The 22632-nt window shown below is 45.9% G+C and overlaps 1 protein-coding gene across 1 annotated transcript in view; it reads right to left on the bottom strand.

The window, feature by feature from the left end:
* Serinc5 (serine incorporator 5) overlaps positions 1-22632 on the bottom strand; it is a 100810-nt gene that overhangs the window by 40903 nt on the left and 37275 nt on the right. The window contains exon 2 of the mRNA NM_172588.2: positions 9860-10027. Coding sequence (NP_766176.1) covers positions 9860-10027 — 168 coding nt within the window. The remainder of the gene's footprint in view (positions 1-9859; positions 10028-22632) is intronic.

Genomic DNA, 22632 nt, shown 5'->3' with positions numbered 1-22632 from the left:
GAACTAACTAGGCAACTAGATGCTGCACTTAGCAAGACTTTCAAAGCCCAAGCAAAGCCGGGAGGAGGTGGCACATGCCTTTGATCCCAGAATTTGGGAGGCAGAGGCAGGTGTTTTTCTGAGTTCGAGGCCAGCCTGGTCTACAGAGTGAGTTCCAGGACAGCCAGGGCTATACAGAGAAACCCTGTCTCGACAAAACAAAACAAACAAACAAACAAACACCCAAGCACAGTAGCTTCGGTGGCTGACAGACAAGCCAATGAGTGACTCCAAGAATCTGGAACAGGATTGATGTGGGAGAAAGAGAAGTAGCAACAGTGCCCTCAGCTCACCCATGGGATCAATTGTCTAGATAAGGAAGGCTGTAGGCAGGAGCCTAGCCTAGCTAACTCATTCATGACTGAATAGAACGCACAGCACAGACTCAGTACCTCAATGCCCTGTCTGTGGAAAGTCTGTGATCAGTACTGGATATAAAAATGGGAAGGAGGAGGAAGACTCTGGCAATGTTCTAAGTGAAGGTACCCATGACAGCTATTCCCAGTTGTCAATTTGACTACATCTGGAATGAACTACAATCCAGAAATGAAGAGCACACCTGTGATCCAGATCTTGAGGCTGGAAGACAGATGCTTTTGATCCGGATCCTGCGGCATCGTGGCTGTGAAAAGCTTAGGCCCAGGCAAGGTGGTACATGCCTTTAATCCCAGGAGACTGAGACAAGCAGACCTGAGTTCAAGGCCAGCCTGGGACAGAGCAAGTTTCAAGAACTGTCTAGGTGTGCTCGTACACACCTTTAGTCTAGGCCATACCTTCTGCTGGAGGCCTACATAGGACACTGGAAGAAGGAAGGCGGTGGCACATACTTGCCAGCACATCTGCTGGAACCTATGTCTTCAAGACTTCAGCTTATACAGAAGACCAGCTGGGATACCCAGCCTCGTGGGATCGAACAACTACTACTAGATTTGTAGCATTTTCATTCACAGCCTCCCATTGTTGGGTTAGTTGGACTGCAGACTGTAAGTGATTCCAAAAAAGTCCCTTACTGTGTAGAGACATTTTTTTTTTCGAGACAGGGTTTCTCTGTGTAGCCCTGGCTGTCCTGGAACTCACTCTGTAGACCAGGCAGGCCTCGAACTCAGAAATCCGCCTGTCTCTGCCTCCCGAGTGCTGGGATTAAAGGCGTGAGCCACCAAGCCCGGCTCAGGGTAGCCTTTAAGGCACAGGTAGAGAGATCACAGACCCACAAAGATGGGGAGATGGAAATAATATGAGTTGGCAAGGGTAGAAGAAACTTGAACATTTATACATCACTTAATGAAAGTTTCACACAGTGGTGAGGATGTTAATGATGCAACTATTTTGGAAACAGTACTGGAATTCCTCAAAAGATTACACAAGGTTCCGGGGCCTAGCAAACACAAAAGTGGATGCTCACAGTCAACTATTGGATGGATCACAGGGCCCCCAATGGAGGAGCTAGAGAAAGTATCCAAGGAGCTAAAGAGATCTGCAACCCTATCGGTGGAACAACATTATGAACTAACCAGTACCCCAGAGCTCTTGTCTCTAGCTGCATATGTATCGGCCATCACTGCAAAGAGAGGCCCATTGGTCAGGCAAACTTTATATGCCCCAGTACAGGGGAACGCCAGGGCCAAAAAAATGGGAATGGGTGGGTAGGGGACTGAGGGGGGGTGTGGGGGACTTTTGGGATAGCATTGGAAATATAATTGAGGAAAATACGTAATAATAATAAAAAAAAGAAAAAAAAAGATTACACAAGGTGTTTTCATATGGTCCAGAATGCCTAGATTGTAGAACAAATTCTACTGTTAGGTATATACCCAGAAAATAATTATATACACATACAAAAAGGTGACATTGTGTGCCAAAAGGTAAAAATAGCATAAATTGTCCATCAACTGAGGAATGAACTAATAAAATATGGAGTATTCATAAGTAGACTACTATCCAGCCATACAAAGGAAGAAAGTGCTGACATATGCTACAGTGTGCTTGACCTTTTAAAACATGCTAAGTGAAAGAGGTCATGTAGAAAAAAATACATAGTATGTTTTGTTGTTACTATAATAAAATACCTAATACATCATAATTTTTAAAAGAAAAAACAGATTTTTGTTCAGCTCATGGTCCTAGACACTGGGAAACGTAAGAGCACAAAGCTGGTATCAGAGGGGACCTTAGCGCTGCATCATTCTACAGTACAGGACATCACAAGGCAAGCTTCAGCAACTGTGCCAGCTCAGGTCTTTCTTCCTCTTTTCAGAGAGAACTTCTGTCACCATAGGGGTCTGCACTTTATAACCTCATCTAACCCTAGTTATGCCCCCTAAAGTCCTGTATCCAAGTAGGAAATGAACTTGGAAACTAAGTTTCTTCGGAGACACATTCAAATTCTAGTATTGTGTAACTCCGTTTATATGGAAACATCTAAAATAAGCAAATCCATATAGAAAGAAAATAGAATAGTGGCTCTGTAGGGCTGGAGGAACTTGGGAAGAAATAGGAAGCATGTGTGAATAAATATAGTTGCTTTAGGAGTGACAAAATGTTCTAAGGCTATGTATTACAGTGCCAGTTGCATAACTCAATTGTAAGTTATATGAATCGGATCTCAATAAAGCTGTACAAGATATGACTCAGATTGCTGACTTCTTGGATGCTGGAGATGTCAACATGCTACTGGGAAACCAATGTGCCAGGTATTGTTCTAAGCATGCTTCCCGGATTAGATCAGTGGGTTTTCACATGCCTGTGGACTGGATGACTATGATATATATTTATGGAGAAATGAGATGGGTTGGTAATCAGGGTCAAACCCAGGACCCCATGCAGTCTAGGGCACCCAAACACTTAAGCAACATCTTAATTTACTATTATCTTTTTTTTCCCTTTAAACAGAAGATCAAGGTAGAAAGAGTAAAAAACTTTGCTAAGTAACTGAGCCAGGATTCAAAATTCAGCTGTCCAGATTTGAAGCTCAAACTCTCAACTACCATGCAATATTGCCCTAAACAGGAAGCCTCTACAAGGAAGGACAAGAAAAATGAAGGAGCAACAAGAAGCCAGGGTGGCTCTGGATTTACTAAGGACAGGCGAAAAGGGGGAGAATGCTTCTGGAAGATGACAAGTCTGTAATGAGAGAAAGAAAAGGGAAGGGCTGACAGAGATGGAGGAGCCTGTGGCTGAGGGTGACTCGTGATCCAGGCAGGTGCTATGCAGAGCTTCACCAGAAGAAGGGTGGCCTTGCTGCACTCCAGGATTGGGGTTGTAGACAGATGGAGGCAAGTAGTTTAGGGAAGTAGTTTTAATGGCAAGACACAGGTTCTAGCCACATAGCTGATGGGCTCTGAAAAACAGGAGGCCGAGATCAGAACTCTACCAGCAATGGCTGGTATGGCAAGGTCCCAAAACAGACCAGGGTAGCAGGAGGTCACAGCCAGGATTGCAAGCTTAAAGTTAAAGGGAATTGAGAAGTTGGTATTTCTGCATTATAGCAGGTAGCCTTAGGACCCTTAGTTTACTTTAAACATTTTCTTTATCATCTGTCAGTGCCACAGTATGTTAATGAAGACATAAATTTCTTCTTGCCCAATGTGAAAATGACTGGGAAATACCAACTTCGTATGTCTAGCTCATCCCTGTGTTTTCAAAGAGTGAGTTTTCTGGCCACACAGAGAAATCCTTTTAATCCATCCCACTAACCACATTCAAAGACTCCAAATGCACAGCTATCAGACTCAAAGTACCTTTGCCTCTTAAGAAAAATGCAAAAACTGCAGAAAGTGTACACTCAATGCCCAGAGTGAAAAGACAGAGCAAAAGAAAAGAGCAGGTGACAAATGGTTCCTGGAGAAGGAGGACCTCAGAGACTCTAAGGTGTCCCAGCCCTGCCCTATGAGTAAGAGACAGAAGCAGAGTAGAGCCAAATGCTATGCAAAGTAGATAGATAACAAAGTGATTTCTCAAGTTCCTTGATGGACATACTCAGGCTAGTTGATAACGGACAAACTAGCTGTAAGCAAGAAGGGTGTCTTGTTTCTCAGCCCAAGGCCATGCAAGTTTATTTGAAAAGCTCACTCTAACCCGCTTGCTAACTGACCTCCCTGCTCCCCCGCAGCCTGAATGGTCACCTAAAAGAGCCCAGGTGTCTATCTTGACACATACAACTCCATCAGAAACACAAAGCTATTCCAAGAATTGCTAATGCCTAGATACAAGCACAGCCCAGGGTTAGGGTCTCATTACTGCATGCCAGTTCCCCTCAAGGCAGCAAATAAAAGCCAACTGTATAGTTCCAAGAGTTTGTCTATCCTCATCTGAGCCATCTGAATCTGGCTGTGGCCATGAGTCCGGAGCCAGGAGAGAGACATAGTCAACCTGGCTACCTTCATCCAGGCCAGGAAGAAAAGGTGGGAGATGCTGTTGTACAATCCCATGAGGCAGACGTTCCTCACACCCAGATCCCATTCAGTCTTGTCCTGTGTTCCTTGCAGGTGCTCCATATGTTGAAAACAAGTGCAAAAGCCCTTGTCAGCTAGGGAAAACCTAGTCAAAGTCGTCAGTTGCCAAGTCACTGCCACTCAAAACTATCCTGACTCACCTCTGGGAAATAATGTGCAAAATAAAATGTGTGCAGAGATCAGAAGGTACAGCCAGACATAACACCTTCTAAACATGACTGTAGGAGCGACAAAAAGACAGCAGAGATTGTACCAGACTCTCTTCACAACAAAAGGAGAACTTCTTTACAACTTAAATGTAAAGCAACCATATTACATCATGCTCCACACACCAGATATCAGACAAATGAGTTCACAGCACTGTTTAGGATATGTTGGGGTTTTGACATTTTTAAATGCACCATGTCTGACATCTGCATCCATCAGGGCAATGGAGGTGCCAAGTGGAAGGCAGGAGAAGATGAACCTAAGGCATGAAAGGTTCCAGCACCAAAGGTTCTTCCCACAGTGGGCAGTGAGCTCTCAGCGGAAAAGGCCAGGAGATCTTTGTTCCTCAGCACACAAGAGCCTTTATTTTGCCTGGTGGTGGTGGCGCATGTCTTTAATCCCAGCACTTGGGAGGCAGAGGCAGGCGGATTTCTGAGCTCGAGGCCAGAAATCAGAGTGAGTTCCAGGACAGCCAGGGCTACACAGAGAAACCCTGTCTCGAAAGAGAGAGAGAGAGAGAGAGAGAGAGAGAGAGAGAGAGAGAGAGAGAGAGAGAGCGCCTTTATTTTTTGCCCTCTCTCCCAAATGACCAGCTTCTGGGACACTCAACTGTCACCTTTTATCTTCAAACCAGGCAGACAGATCTTGGTTTTTCAGTGCAGACCTGGAGCCCTTACTCCTTCACTTGCTTTGCCTCTTGTGTTCAACATTCTAATGTCCACTGGTGTTCAACATTCTAATGTCCACTGGTGTTCAGCATTCTAATGTCCACTGGTGCTCCCACATTCTGTACTTGCTTGGATGCTATGGTGACTGCCAAGAGCAGCCAGCCTAAACGGCTCCTACATTCTGGCATGGGAAAAAAAAGGCTCGCTCCAAGAAGACAAAAACCACTCGCTGTGACTCAACATACAGGAGACCCTTCTCCGGTCTCAGGAGGGCTCCCCTCATGAAAAGCAGGACCAAGTTGCCTCACTGGTCCTTCTCACTGAGATATCACATTCTGAAACCAGAAAGTGGCCCTCACACCACAGGCCACGTGACCCCGACAGGGGCCTAGCTAAGAGGCAAGAATGCAGAGTGGGTGGCAATAACACCCCATCCAGGCCACAAGCTTGTGGTTCTTTTTCTCCTCTGCTACTGTCACCTCTAGCATTCCCACAGGCCAACAAAGAGCAGGCAAGAGCCAGCCAAAGGCCAGCCTATGCACTACAAGGAGACCTTTCAGGGCCCACCCTCAAACACCGCCTGAGCATGAGGTCAGCCTGATTGTAGCACCACAAAATAAGCTGACTTTGTGGCCACATAGCTATCCCCTGTGAAGGGAAAACGATTTGTTTCACTCAGAGTGACCTCACTCTCTATGCAAGAAGCCTGGCCAAGCCATTTTTAAATAGGTACATTCAGAGGCATGCATGAAACATTGACAAACCACTCTGCGAGGCGCCAGGGTTACACCTTCCCTTCCCCTCCCTCTCCATCTGATCTCTGATCCCGACTCACCCCAGTGATCTCACTTCCTTCAGTCTCCCCCTGCTCCACGATCACACCTCTGCTTGGGACTCTATGATGGATGCTCCTTTATCTTATAACAGGAAATCCAGTGGGATCTGATCATGTGAGACACTGTCTTTTCTTTCCCTGTCCCTCTGTACATGCCCTATCCTTGCTCTTTCTCTGCCTTTCCAGCTACACAGCCCAGGAGCTGAGCACATAATCTGCCCTGTTCAAATCCCAAGTCTACCTCCAGTAGTTGGCTATAAGACCAGCATAAACTGGTTAGGTGACTCGTTGCTTCCTCACCTGTAGAGTGGGATAACACCACCACCTTCTGCATACACGAGACCAGTGGTAACGAAGGATGAAGATACAGGGAAAATGCTCCAACTAAAATCTGGCACCTGGCATTATCCTATAAAAACCAGCTCTTAAAATACTTACTATGTACACACACCACTGCCTCCATGAAGCCTTCCTGGGCAACTCCAGTCAGCATCTTCCTTTTGAAGATTCTGCCAGGAGTCAGGCAGCAGAGATACAGGAAGGAATTGTTAGGGCTGTTGCATGGGGCAGGAGCAGGATACTTAAATAGGAATCCAGTGTGTGAGTTATTACAAAATGTATGCCTAAAACACATAGCTGTGGCTTCCAGATTACCTACACAATTGCAATTGCAGTAAGAGATGTTACTAATAACATAGGCATAGACTTTCGTCTCTTGGATCTAAGGCTTTCATTGTACTCGTACTGAAAAGTTAAGAGCAGAGCTCCTACCAGATAGCTGAGACAGAGGACTGTCACCACAGGACCACAGTGGGTCATCAAGCTGAGACAGAGGACTGTCACCACAGGCTGCTTATGAATTTAAAAAGAGAGTACTACATTACTAGAAAAATAAAAGTAGTGAACGGAGGGCTGAGGTGCGGCTCAGTGGTGCAGGACCCACTAGCCCATGTGAGGTCATCTAAATGGATGAATGTAAAAGGGCTTCAACAGACTTCTACATTCTGTCCAGGAAGAGTTCAAACCAATCCTTCTAGCAGTCTAGCTATTTTTTTTTTAATTTAAAAAGTTTTCATTTTTAATTATATATACTGTTTAATGATATATTATTTTTTAATAAAATAGGGGAAGAGCACGCACAGAGGCCAGAGGAGGGTGCCAGACCCCCTGGGGCTAGAGCTACAGGAGGCTTTGAGCTATATGAAGTGGGTACTGGGACCCGCACTTGGTCCTCTGCAAGCACACTGTTTGTTCCTAACTGCTGAGTCATATTTCCAGTCCTGTGAGTTCACACATCTTTCCCTAAACACATTAAGTTAAGCCACGATGCCAGGAGGGGACCAGGTGGTAAATATATCAATAAGCACAGAGCAAGTCTTAGCACAGACCCCTCCAGGCACCCAAGGCCTTGGTCTCTGCTCCAAACATCTACAGTATCTTCCCACATGGAACCTATTCTTTTTACCTTGGTATAGGCCTCAGGGAATTTCCCATCTTTTTTTTCCAAGTGACAAACTTCGCTTTTCATCTAAACATACATATCCCCCACTGTGGTGCCTTAATCAGAGGCTTTACAGTCGTTTATTCTGTAATCAAAAGCATACAAGTACAATCAGAAATGTATTACCCAACAGGAAGCTCAGTGGGCCTATTCTAACTAAAGGATAAACAGGATAATAGACCAAGAGCCTGTAAGAAAATGGTTGTTTCAGCTGGGATGTAGGTCAATAGTTCAGGGACTGCCTAGTACATGCGGGGCCCCGGTCCCGCTCTGACCATAAAGAGAAGGGGAAAGAAAATGGGTGTGTTTGAAATGGCCACAGCACGGACCAGGACTGGGACTGTTTGCTTAGGAGTTGCTCCAATGGAGACTATAATCACTGCAGAAGGGATACAGGACCACTCTAGGCCTGGCTGCTCTGCCACCTCATTGCCTGCCCAGGAGTATGAGGGCTCAGCGGTACTTTAAAGGCAAATGGACTTGGACAGCTATGCTTTCATCTACCATTTCCCCTGAGACAAGAGCCGCCTCAACACACTGCTGTCCTCTCTTCCTGGCCAACTGTGCCCTAGAAGAGGAAATCTATCATGAACCACGCCAATGGAGCAGAGGTGAATGCACTGATTGGTTCAGGAGCTGAGGAGGAAGCTGACCTCACTGCAAATACAAACTGAAAGGTTTCATGTGACTTGTTAAATAATAACCATGATATCTGGCCTCTACTTGATGACATTTTATAGTCTCTTTTCTCAAAACCTAGGACAGAAAGAATTGTGTTGTTTATTGGGCTTTCTTGAGACTTCAACACACTATCCTCTAATATGGCTCAGAGAGGCCTGCTATGTGGGGACAGGAAAGACCCCACATCCATCTCCATGAACATCACACTCCAGGGATCCCTCAAAACACACTGCCCAAGAAAGGACTGGGACTCTTCCTTCCACCCAGAGACAACAATGGACAAGTGATCTGTCTAGAAAGGTTAAAATCATCGCACACTACTTCCTGGTATCTGTGGCACTGTCTAAACTGCACCATCCTTTCCATAAAGGCTGAATTAAGTGTGTATAACCAGCCATGACTTGAAATACTGGCAGTCATCCTTAAGATAAAAAGATGTGCAAAGTTCTACATGCAGAGGCTGTGTTTTTATCAGAAACAGATATAAACAAAGAAAGACCAAACATAATCCTCTGACATCTACCAACAGCATCTAACTATGGATATCCTACTACTAAGGATAAAACTACTAGGGGCTGGAAAGATGGCCCAGTGGCTAAACCGAGTGGCTCTGCCTTGCTGCCTAAGTGTGAAAATTTGATTTTGAATCCCTACCACCTATGTAAAATGTTGAGCATACCCATGCGTGCTTCCATAACCTCAGCACGATGGGTAAGAGTATCACTGAGGCTCGCTGGCCTCCAATAACCAACCCAGCTCTAAGGTTAGCATGAGACCAGGTCTCAAAGAGACAAGACAGAGCGTAATAGGTAGAACACCTGATGTCCTTTCAGTCTTCATGGGCATTCAGACAGACTTGTGTGCAACCATCATGGACATACATCACATCCATAGACATTCTATACATCAGGCCAAACACTAATTAGTGGATTAAAGATCCAGCTGTTGAATGGCTTGCCTGTTTGGCCTGAAAGCAGTGGACAAGCTTTGAGACAATTCAGAGACCAAGTGTGGTGGTTTGAATGAGAAATGCCCTCCCCCAACCCCCCGTAGCCTCAGACATTTGAATACTCTGTCCCCAGCTGGCTGGTGGTGCTGTTTGAGATGTAGGTGGAGCTGAGGAGATGTAGATGGAGTGGCCCTGATGGAGAAAGTACAACACAGGGGTGGGGAGGCAGGCTAAATAAAAGGCCTTGCCCACTTCCATTCTGTTCTCTCTGCTTTGTGTTATGGTTCAGGTTGTGAGCTTTCAACTTCGTGCTGTCATGCCAACTACGTGCTGTCATGCCAAGCCGCCGTGATGGGCTCTTATCCCTCTGGAACCATAAGATGAAATAAACTCTTCCTTGTATAAGTTGCCTTGTTAGAATGTTTTATCACAGCAGCAGACAAGAAACAAGCCCCCAATCACAGTGATGTTGAACTCAGTCCTCTACATCAAGTTTCACATACAACTTATCAAAACCCACAGACTTACGTGGTCCTTCACCTGCTTCATCACAGAGGGTGTCATCATCACACAGCAGAGGGCGATGACCAGGATGAAGTAGAATAAATACATGAAGCGGGTGGTCCGAGACTGTCGGAACTTAGGGCAGCAGCCACAGCAGAGGGAGCAGCCAGCAGATCCGCAACAGCAGGCCAACTAGGAAAGACACAAACATCCCTTCAGAGTGTGCTACTGTGACACAGCAAGAAAACATGGAATACGAGCCTCTAAAACCACTGGAATTTGACGGGTGGGCAAGGAGTGTCCTGGTATTCATAACCCCCTTTAAACCACTCCTGAGTCTATACTTAATGCCATGACTCTTGGTGAGCCCCCTCCCCAGTCACTGTAGAGTGGAATCTGCCTGCCAGAAGTCAGCCACATGACACTGAAGATTGGGAATTTCAGGTCCCCGCTCTTTCCTCACAGAGGGAGAATGGTGGTTAAGTGGCCAATGGCTGATGACTGAATCAGTTATGATATACGCTGGCATCTTTACAAAAACCCTCATCAGTGGAATTCAGAATTTCAATGTCAGTAAGTACACGAAGAAGATATGCCCATTGCTGAACCCTAGGTGGAAAGTCTAAGAGCTCAGGCTTATACCCAATCAGATTGACTATGGGAGGTTCAGATTATGATCAGTCTTGGAAGTTGGGACAGTCTTGTGAGATGGTATCAAACCTGGGTAGTGTCAAATTTGAACTAAATTATAAGAGATCCAGTTGATATCATATACAAATCTACTACTTTACAAACATTGACCCTTTACAAACATTTTGGCTGGTGGCCTTCCCAGGCTACAAGGTGACTGTTCTATTGATCATCAGACCACGGGACATGAGAAGAGTCTGGTGCATGGCAGAGCTTGTTAGAACTAGTCAGATGCTGTCTCAAATGATGAGCACTAATAGCTTGGGAGACGGCCAGAAATAAACAGGAAAGGGACTTTCTCAGAAGTACACAGTCATTACACTTAAGAGCAAACAAAGGTTTCTGGGATCAGCTAAGAGCAAAAGCAACAGCTAAAACCTAGAAAAAATATTCCATTAAAGAAGAAGAACATGAAAAACAAGAACCTGGACCCAGCAATACAAATGTCCAACGAACACCTAGGGACACGCTGGGAGTTCTACTAAGTACTCCTTACACAAGTAAGGCTATCCTTGAAGAAGGGCATCAGTAAGCTCTTATGCAGGCACTGTTTATTTCTCAGTCTAGTGCCCCTTACAGCAGTCTTTCTAGGCTATTGAGTGCAGTATAGGCTCAGGGCAGAGACTCTTGATGTACCACTAGAGTATATACGTCTTTCACTTGGGGAAACTAGGTCACTGGGTCACATGGCCATGTGTACTGCACATGCATGTGGGTGGAGGCCAGGGGTCTGCACTGGATGCCGCTCCTGACACTTTTCCACTTTGTTTTTCAAGACAGAGTCTTCCTCTGAATGTGGACCTCATCCACTCACCCAGATGAGCTGGCCAGGAAGCCCATGGCGACTGGAACTACAGGGGTAGGCTGCCACACCCAGTTTTTTATGTGGGTCCCAGAAATCATATCAATTTCTCTTGCTTGTACAGCACATACTGAACCAATTCAACATTCTCTCTGCCCCCATTATTTGGGAAAACTAGATCTTCGATAAAACATAAGGCAGCAGGCTAGTAAGTGGATAGCAGCTCAGGAGAGAAATCAGCCTTTGTGGACTGTGAGTTAGACTCTGCCACCTAGAAATTAAGACTCGGTATCCCCACTTATAAAGTAACAGTGGGAACAGACGCTACATGTCCCTTATACGTTGCTGTGGTCGTTTGGAAGCCCCCTCAGCTGCAGCTGGTGTAAAGGAGATTTTACACAACAGAGCCTCTCTGAAAGGAATTGCCATAAACTGCAAACTACATCTGAATCTGTGAGTGCCAACACTGTTTTATATTGAACCTAAGCCCTAATAGTTCAATTTCTTGAAAATGATCTGGAAGTTTGGGAACTTTGCAAAGCTTCCAAACAAGCACGAGTTACAAGACTATATTATAAACATCATGTACAGTGAGACTAGGTAGCAGGGTGTGTTGAAAATACAGCAAATTATAACAATGTCATAGATCTCCGAAGTCTGGTCATATCACAAGCTTCCTTCCTTACTTCATGAAAGCACTGGTGTTGGAGTCTCTGCCCTTCAGGATGGCAACATGGCTTCAAATTCCTGCTAACGTCTTCTTAGCATCTAGCACTCAACTTTTCAAGCCATCTTACTCAAAAGGCTAAACAGGCCACCGCTTTTAACAAATTCTCCGTAGGCTGAGCCAACAGACAGAGCGTGCAAAGAGCGGTGCTACACGTGGTCTTTACCAGCATAGCTGCTGTTCCCTTTACATACAGACATCCTGTTGGCTGGTGTTTTGTTTTGGCCTCAAGCTCCTCCTCCCAAAGGCTGGGAATGCAGACATGCACCACCATAACGTTCTAGGATTGAACCCAAGGCCTTGTACAGGCAAAGCACTACCAACTCCATACCCTCAGGCCTCTTGGTCCCCACTGACATCTCTGATTTTATTGACTCTTTCCATATGTGTACAGATCTTCCTCTTTTTTAATTCTCTCTTCCCTCCACCCCACCCCCAAAACTAGCTTGATTCCCTGGCTCTCTCTCCTCTTTCCTAGCTTTTCTTTAAGCCACGTTGTCTCAGATAACCATATTCGCTGCATACCAAGTTCAGATGTGACAAAATACCCTATTAGGAAAGAAAATTCCTTTAGAAGCAGTTCACTAAAGTTTGAATCTTAAGTACTGCTCAAATGTGGCAAAAGACTGGCCCGGCCACATCCAACCTAAGACAGTGGTCGCTAACCTTCCTAACGCTGTGACCCCTTAACACACTTCCTCATGCTGTGGTGACCCCCCAACCACAAAATTATTTTTGTTGCTACTTCATAACTTTAATTTTGTCACTGCTATGAACCATAACCTGCTGTGTTTTCTGATGGTCTCAGGTAACCCCTATGAAAGGGTCACTTGGCCCATAAAGGGGGTCATGACCCAAATGTTGAAGATGTCTGACCTAAGTGCAAAGCTAGAGCAAGATCAGGTCACAGAAAGGCCTGGGAGGCCCTGGCTCTTCTGTCAGATGCTCCCCTCATGCTGTGCTGCCTGTCACTGGCCCAAAGCACAGGAATAGCCAATCACTTTCAAAACCCAGGCAGGATGTCTCATCCCTTTACAGGCCAACATCTCAGGCATTCAGAATGAGCTAGAAAGCTTCTAGCTAAGGATGGAACTGTACCACGGCAGAGTCGATGGTTAGGCTTACTATCTCCACAGATGGGAAAAGGAATGCATACAGATATTTAAATTTGTCTAAATGGTCACAGAAAGGATACGATTATGGAGAACACTAAAACGAAGCAGGTGGTTTAATTCATGTTTAAGTCATGTATCAATGTATGCACCGAGTTTGTCAAGCAGCACTATTTACTTGCAGTGCTTTGGTCCAGTGTAGAGAATCTACCTAGCATGTGCAGTGCCACAGGTCTAAAAACAGTACTGCCAAAACCCAGACATATGTACATTTATATGCGTGTACATATTGTATAAAGATTATAAAAATATTGCAATTCAACAATAGCCTTTCTCTACTATATCAAGAGTCACCCTTCAAAGCAAACTATACCAATAAACAAGGGAAGGCATGCATTGCCTTAAGCTAAATGCTGACAAATGTACTATGTGGACACTGCCAACAGAGTCTATAAAAGGAACGCTAGCATTCCAAGAAATTCTTACTCCACCTGCACTGACTGGCCACACTGTAGGGAGAACACAACTTAGGATATAATAGATTCATCCAGCCCCTGCCTCCAGAGTGTTATTACCCTGGCAGAACCTCCTCCAGTTCTTCACCTTAGAAAATTCCTGCTGGACAAACTCCAGGCTGTCACAAGCTTGGAGAGAAAAGCCACTGTCCTATTCCTGGCTCTACAGGGCATAAGCCTTTTGCCAAACAAGTCAGGCTTATAAAACAAACACAGGGTTTAGAGCACCAAGACTGAGCTGTAACGTAAACTAGGGACTTTGGGAAACCAAGGGGACATACAGACTCATGAGGTATAAACTGGTCTCTGTGCTGAGGGATGCTGTCCAAGAGAGAGCATGGTGACATGGCAAGACACTGATGTCATTAGGAAAGCTGATCCTGGGAGGACGCTGATCATCACATTAGATAATGATGACCGCAGGAGGAGGCTGGTCACCATGGGAGAAAGCCAGTCATCACTGGGGAGGGTACACTTCTGTGGGAACAGAGCATATGGAAAAAGTTTCTGTTTTTCTATTCAGTTTTGCTATGAGCTCAAAATTACTCTTTTAAAAAGCCTTTTGTTTAAGATAAAAATTAAAAATGAACAAAGCGGCGCTGTCCACCCTTGCCTCAGTAAATAGATGTTCAGTGAGTAATGTATGATGAAGTCATGTGGGTGGAAAACCCTCAAACAAAAGCACAAGCAACCCCAGGCCCTGGGCCACCATCACAAGCCACACGCTGAACTCAATCTCCTACCAGCGTCGTATCACCAAGAATTAAGGGGTATAATTTTCACTTTACTTTTTTCAATTTTATTTTTGAGAACATAATTACATCATTTCACACTTCGCTGTCCTCCCTCCAAACCTTCCCATATATGCCTCCTTACTCTTTCAAATTCATGGCTTCTGTTTTCATTACTGTTTTTACATGCATATAAGCATACACATATATAGTCCTAAAGATGAATAGGTGCCCTGCTCTTACTGTAAAGTGTTATTTGTGTGTGTGTTTTCAGGGCTGACCACTGGTATTAGATAACCAATGGTGTGCTCTTCCCCGGGGAACACTTTTCCTGCTTTGACATTCCTTAGTTGCCTGTAGCTCTTTGTATACCTTATAGGGTTGAGGCTTCATGAACTCCCCTCCATATAATTTTTATACTCTTCAGAGGGCATTACTTACAATTCTTCCAAGTTCATCCTGGCAGAATCACACCTATGAGCATCCCAAGACTTAGTTACAAACATCGAGAAAGCCTACAATCCATTTGCATTAGGCCTAATGTTAAAGTAATCGTGGGCTTTCTACACAATAGGATACTGTTTTGAAATGAGAAGGTTAATATTACTGAGCCTGTGTCTCCTTCAAAATTCACATGTTGAAGTACTAGTCTCTGGTACCCAAAAGTGTGACTTTATTTGGTCTTTAGAGGGTAGGGTTTTGAACAGGATCATTGGAACAGCCCTGAACACAGGGGCTTGTCAGAGTCACAGGGACTGCCATGTAAGAAGACTCTACAGGGGTCATTTAGAAGACAACTTGCCAAAATCTTACTCTGGGGCTTTTCACCTCTGGAAATGAGGCATTAGAGTTTTGTTTAAGCCATATGGGTGGTGATCTTGAATGTGGCAGCCCAGGGTAATGTGCTGACACAGGCTATCTATGCAGAGGTTTATACAGCCACATGCGAAGATACAAAACTACTAACATCAACTACCAGGAGACTGGACCTAGATATGGGGAGGGAACAGAAACATCTACTTAACACTCAAGTTTTTAGTGTGTGTGTGTTTCCTTTTTTTGCTTTATTTTGGGGGACAGGATCTTACGAATTCCTGGTTGGCCTCAAGCTCACTGTGTATCTGACAGATCTTGTACTCCTGACTCTTCTCCCAAGGGCAAGTTGGTGCCATACATGGCAAGTGGTCAGGTTTCTTTTCTTTTTAAAGAATAATACAGCACCCTGAGCTTCATGAGATCCAGTCAAAGGAAGGAGGGAAGGGGAAAAGGAAGGGGAAGGGGAAGAGAAAGGGGAAGAAAAGGGAGGAGGGAATGAAAATGAAGTGTTTAGAAAAGCAATGAGGTTCGAAGCTGTTTCTGTCAACAGATTTGCAAACGTGTATAGACATATGTCACTCTCTTCCCTTCTGAAGAACCTTCCTCTCCCCAATCACAACAGCGTCTCTGTCACTCCTGCCCCTTCTCACTGCCCCCCCTTCTCACTGCCCCCCCTTCTCACTGCCTCTCCTTCTCACTGCCTCTCCTTCTCACTGCCCCCCTTCTCACTGCCCCCCCTTCTCACTGCCTCTCCTTCTCACTGCCCCCCTTCTCACTGCCTCTCCTTCTCACTGCCCCCCTTCTCACTGCCTCTCCTTCTCACTGCCCCCCTTCTCACTGCCCCCCCTTCTCACTGCCCCCCTTCTCACTGCCCCCCCTTCTCACTGGCCCTCCTTCTCACTGCCCCCCTTCTCACTGCCCCCCTTCTCACTGCCTCTCCTTCTCACTGCCCCCCTCTCACTGCCCCCTTCTCACTGCCTCTCCTTCTCACTGCCTCTCCTTCTCACTGCCCCCCCTTCTCACTGCCCCCCCTTCTCACTGCCCCCCCTTCTCACTGCCCCCCTTCTCACTGCCTCTCCTTCTCACTGCCTCTCCTTCTCAGTGCCCCTTCTCACTGCCCTCTCCTTCTCACTGCCCCCCCTTCTCACTGCCCCTTCCTTCTCAATGCCCCCCTTCTCACTGCCCCTTCCTTCTCAATGCCCCCCTTCTCACTGCCCCCCCTTCTCACTGCCTCTCCTTCTCACTGCCTCTCCTTCTCACTGCCCCTTCTCACTGCCCTCTCCTTCTCATTGCCCCCTCCTTGTCACTGCCCCTCCCTTCTCACTGCGCCCCCTTCTCACTATCCCTTCCTTCTCACTGCCCCCCTTCTCACTGCCCCCCTTCTCGCTGCCTCTCCTTCTCACTGCCCTCTCCTTCTCACTGCCCCTTCCTTCTCTCTGCCCCTTCCTTCTCACTGCCCCTTCCTTCTCTCTGCCCCTTCCTTCTCTCTGCCCCTTCCTTCTCTCTGCCCCTTCCTTCTCTCTGCCCCTTCCTTCTCTCTGCCCCTTCCTTCTCTCTGCCCCTTCCTTCTCTCTGCCCCTTCCTTCTCTCTGCCCCTTCCTTCTCACTGCCCCTTCCTTCTCAATGCCCCCCTTCTCACTGCCCCTTCCTTCTCAATGCCCCCCTTCTCACTGCCCCCCTTCTCACTGCCTCTCCTTCTCACTGCCTCTCCTTCTCACTGCCCCTTCTCACTGCCCTCTCCTTCTCATTGCCCCCTCCTTGTCACTGCCCCTCCCTTCTCACTGCGCCCCCTTCTCACTATCCCTTCCTTCTCACTGCCCCCCTTCTCACTGCCCCCCTTCTCGCTGCCTCTCCTTCTCACTGCCTCTCCTTCTCACTGCCCCTTCTCACTGCCCTCTCCTTCTCTCTGCCCCTTCCTTCTCTCTGCCCCTTCCTTCTCACTGCCCTCTCCTTCTCACTGCCCCTTCCTTCTCACTGCCCTCTCCTTCTCACTGCCCCTTCCTTCTCTCTGCCCCCCCTTCTCACTGCCCTCTCCTTCTCACTGCCCCTTCCTTCTCTCTGCCCCTTCCTTCTCACTGCCCCTTCCTTCTCTCTGCCCCTTCCTTCTCTCTGCCCCTTCCTTCTCACTGCCCTCTCCTTCTCACTGCCCCCCCTTCTCACTGCCCCTTCTCACTACCCCCCCTTCTCACTGCCCCCTCCTTGTCACTGCCCCTCCCTTCTCACTGCTGAGGCAGGCACAGCGCTGGCTTTCACGAGTAAACAGTGTATGGTCCTTGCCTGGGAAAGAGGTCAAAATGAGAAGATAAGACAGCTGCTCTCACTGCTTTCCTTTTTGAAAGAGGAATCCAAACTGCATTCCACAGGCCGTGAATACCAGTCTCCATTCTCCCTCGCTGGCCTTGCCCACCAGCCCTTGGAAACCATCCTCCCAAGGACTACAGGAGGACTATGAGGAAATGTGCCAGGAGCTAGGCCTGCGAGTGGCTTCAGCACTTCTATTAAGTCAAAACACAATACCCTCATTACCTGGAAGTATGAACTGAAAATAGCAATCCATCAGGAAGCCCGCGAGTGTCCCTGAGTAAACTACCAGGTGCTGAAGCTCCCAGCAGGTAGCTATGAAACAGAACAGGAGTGGGTGAAGGCAACAATTGGGGGTGGTGATGATCCCTGAGTGGAAAGCTTAACTCAGGAGCTTGGGTGCTGTATGGTCACAATCACACAAGATTTCCATGCTGGGTCCTTTTCTCATGAACACCCAGGATGAAATTCATGAACAACCAAAAGGATGGGCTTAAAGTGTTTTTTTATTACAGAGAGGGGTGAAAAAAGAATGATCACTGAGCTCTGGAAGACAAGCAAAAGAACTGGACGGGGCAGCCAGAGAGGTTCTACTTGCTGATGTATGGGAGGGGGGTGAACTGCTTGTCTGTGGGCTCTTAATATGACTTATGGCAGAATCTGGGATGAGACTGGGGCCATTTTTATTAGTCTGGTTAATTCTCTGGGAAGTCAGCATGTTCCCACAGCCCCACTGGTCCAAGCAGGGAGACACTCATGCAGGCTCACACTTGGCTCAACTAGAGAAGTGGGCATGTCGTGTTGCAGTCTTCTGTGCATCTGACTTGCTGTTGGCACTGCCCACTGGACAGTGCTAGCCCCAGCCAGCACTGCTACCATCTGACTTCATGAGGTCTGCTAACTGCTAATTAGACGATTTGTTCTCAAATTTACATAACCAGCTAGTACTTTACCATAAGCCCTTTTCTTTTACTGTCTGTGGATAAATTTATCCTTATCATAGTTGACCAAGATGTAGTTTCTCTTGGTTACCTCATGTTTAACTCCTTGTCTACAGGTTAGTCTTGGGTAGTCACCTTTTTAGAAAATGCAGAACAAAACATATTTTGGAAAGAAATAGATTTATTTAAAACAAAACAAAAAAAGCCTGTTCTTGTTTATAATTTAGTCTATTAAAACTACCAGAAAAAGAATGTATAAAAAAAAAAAAATAGAGTTTTGTGTATATCTTCCGGGGCACTGCAGCCAGCCAAGCAGTACTGGCTCAAAGCTCTGTCTTTCTTATCTGCTCTGTTACCTTATACCCAGTGGCAAGCCCTTTCATTTCTTTTTCCTGGATCTTGCCATTTCAACCCCCACACCCCTTTCATATTAACCTTGGGTTATCAACCATAATGGAAAGGACTTGCATGCCCCAGTCTGAAAACTAGAAGGCCAGAATTTTAACTGGGAAGCCCTAGGTCCTGAAATTCTAAACTGCTCAATCGGCGCTTTGCAGATGATTTCCACCACCCTCAGTGTAGAAACAGCTTCCAACTGAGAGTATGCAGGGTCAGCCACTGCTCAAAGGCAGGGAGAGGGAATACAGGTGCCACCATGGTGCCGGGGAGTACACAGGCACTGTCTGTGCCTTACAAATACCTTTGAAATACTGAAATGGGATTAAAGGAGTCCTTCCGCTGAGACTGTGTACCACATGACAGGAGGTGGAGAACAGGGGACCTTGTATTCCACTCTGAGGGCTCTGTGGGGAGGGCTCTGCACTTACACACTATTAATGGTCTGTTGGTTCTGGGTTAACTTTCCAGGCCTCAAACACCTGTGGAGATGCAGCGCTGATACCAGCAGACACTGCCAGACTCTTGCCAGTAGTCCAAGAATTACCTAAGCCCAGATAGCCAGAAAGATGAGGGGAAGTGTGAAAGGCAGGCACCACGAATCTCAGAATGTGGTGGTCACCTGATCAAGAAGGCAAGGTTAAGCTTTTTGCAAAATCTTATAAACTAAAGATGAGATGGTAGCGTTGGGTTTCATCAGGGTGTTAACCTATCACTTTCTCAGATGGCCAGGATCTAACTAAAGTACAGTTTAAAGATTTAACATCATTTCTGTTCACTGGCATGTATAACAAAGCACCCAGACTCAGGTATAACACGTACAACTGGAGCTAGTCCTCCAGTTACAGCTGTGGCTTGTAGACTCATAGATTGAATGTGCCAAAGTGAACTCAACACAAATCCACGAGTCAGGAAACTGACTGGTTTGGCAGCTTACTGGATTTATCCCATACAAACAAAGCTTGTGTAATCTATAGTATTAGCTAACATCTACCAACAGTTTACCCTCTGCAGGGGATGACGATTATTACTGCTGCTGCTGCTGTCATCTCTGTGTTAGGAGTTGACACCAGGGCTCAGAGAAGTGATGCAACCTAAGGGGACAGAGCTGGTGAGGGAAGAGCCAGGATTTCATCTGCTGAACTCTGCTCTATTTCCTGTTTGTATAAGAATTAGCAGGGCAGATTACAATGGCCAAACTTTGGTTTCCTCTAAAACAAGACTGGTTGAGTTGGGAGGGGAAAGCAAAGGAAGAAACAATTTTTCTTTTCTCAACACAGTAAGAGGCCATCAAGTCACCTTCCTTCTATGCTCCGACTTCCATGGCACATGTGGCTTCCAGGCCTTCTAGCTGCAGGGGACCTGGAAGGCTTCTCTGAGCCTTTTGCTGATGAGATCAATGACCCAGACACCAAACCTCATCACCAATTCCTGCCCTGTACTAAAATTCCAGTTCCCACCCGGTTCTACAGAAATAACCAGGCCATTCACTCACTCAGCCAGTGTCTGGCTGCTCTATGCATGTTTACTAAGAGCAGCATTTCCTCCTGGGAATGTAGCATGAACAGAAGAACTTCATTTCCATCACTGAGCAAGGAAAGAAAGAAATTTGTAAGAATTACATGTTTAATAAGAAAAGAGATGCCAGGTACATGGGGATCATGTCTACACTCTAAACATTTTAAAGGCTGTGAGGCAGGAGAATTGCACTGAGTTTGCGCTACTAGAATCTGTCTCAAAAAAAACAAACAAACAAAAAAAAACAGAGAAGGAGTAACAATGAAAGAAACTTAAGGGGAAGGAAGGAAATTTGAAAGTTCAATGAGGGTATTGATCAACTGATCACTAGATTCACATTTAGACTACATTCACTAGACTACATCCACTGCAATGATTATCCCAGTTACATAGAAAGCAATCTACAGTGTGTTAACTGAAAACAGCTAACAACATAAGAGCACAGAGTACAGATAAAACTTGAGGTAAAAACGGAGAGACACAGACCAGCAGTAACACACGCAACCCAGACAGTGTATCACTATGTCCACAGCACTGAAGCACTACAGGCTTCGGAGTCGTCATATTGGTCTGTATTTTTTTGAACTCTGCAACAAGTGCCTATCTTATAATTAGAAAACCATTGCCTCAAGTTTCTGTTTGGGAAGAAAACAAACAGTATTCCTGCTCCATTTTGAAGGTAGTAAGCACTCAAACACTTGCTAAATCAATCAGAAAGCTAACAAAAGAATTCTACTTCAGCCAGAAGATTGATGGAAGACCATGAGGTAACTAAGGCACCAGAAAAATAAGATGTCTACTGTACCCTTAAAAACGGTGAAGATGGTAAAATTGTTACCTATTTTTACCACAAAAACAAAACCATTAGGATTGGGGATGTGCACCCATGGTTGAATATTTGACTAGTATGTTTAAGATCCTGATTTCATGGTTCTTTAGCACAAGTGATAGGTAGGTAGATAGATAGATAGACAGATAGACAGACGGACAGACAGACAGACATAAGTGGTACTCTGTTACCCTGGTATTATTTTTCATTTCCTTAACTAGTATAATTAAACCTCTACTTGGTGATATCTAGAGCAATAATTAAATGAGAGTATCAAATGCTACCTAAATGGTTTAGCAGGTGAAGAGAGCAGAGCCTAGAAAGGGGCACTTACTTTTATATGCTGTCTCTGCTCCTGGACTTGTGCGCTTTGGTTCACTAATGCCCTGAGCTGCCAGGCTTCTCAGCCTTCCCAGCCCGGTGGGAGGACACTGGGAGCTGTTAGAGAGACGCTCCCTTTTCATATCCTAGAACACACTGGTTTCCACAAAGAGGACACTCAAGGATCCATTCAATGCCCGTGGCCAGCAGGTCAGGTCTGAGAAACCCAAGGCCAGGCCGTGAGCACGCACAGAGCCAGCACCTTTGGCGGAGTTACAATAGGGCCCTGGGCAGAGCTGTCCTTTTGAGGAGCTTTTTCTCACGCGGTTAGGGTTACTTTCCACAGGAAAGAATGTAACGGATTTCTCTGCTCTCAGACAGCAGATGGAGTCTTTCAATCATTCCATCATACCACTATCTCTGCTCAAAACACCACAGGAACGTGGTGGTCCTTCATCGGTGACTTCACCAAAGTCCAGAAGTGCTGTAATTCATAAGTCTGAAGTTTTATCACAGTGTATTGTTAGAATTGTTCAACTTTATTGCAACTTAATATTGTTAAGCTTTTATTGTGCCAAACATAAAACTTATCAAATGTACATAGAGAACGGCATAGAGAGTGTAAAGTTGGTACATAGCCATGATTTGCAGGTGTCTTCTGTGGGGTTTGACCATATGCCCCATGGATAAGGGGGGATGGATGGCTAGGCATTCCAGTCAGTTGGTAAAGGTTTAAAGCTAAAGTTAAAGGTAAATGAACCCCACCTTTCTCTGAGTTCAACAGAAAGTGGGTATGCCTAGGAGACAGAGCATTTTGAGCAAGCTTCCTCCAGCGCATCATCCACTGTTGTGGAAGATGACCTGTGCTGTGGCACATTCAGCAGGTCCCTGACCTCCTCCTAGGCCTCCTCAGCTAGATGCAAGAACAGTCCTCCCTCTCCCACCCAACTCAGACAATCATCAACATCACCGACAACTGCTCCTCTGCTAAGGGCCACTGACTTAGAGTCAAGAGCTAGAGCAATGGAGTCAAATGGGTTCACACACAGCAGAGTGAACCCAAAAGAGTATGCACCAACCATGGGAATATTGGTTTTT

This window comes from Mus musculus, chromosome 13 (assembly GCF_000001635.26).
Source record: "Mus musculus strain C57BL/6J chromosome 13, GRCm38.p6 C57BL/6J".
NCBI lineage: Eukaryota > Metazoa > Chordata > Mammalia > Rodentia > Muridae > Mus > Mus musculus.
This window is presented reverse-complemented; position numbering and strand designations above follow the sequence as displayed.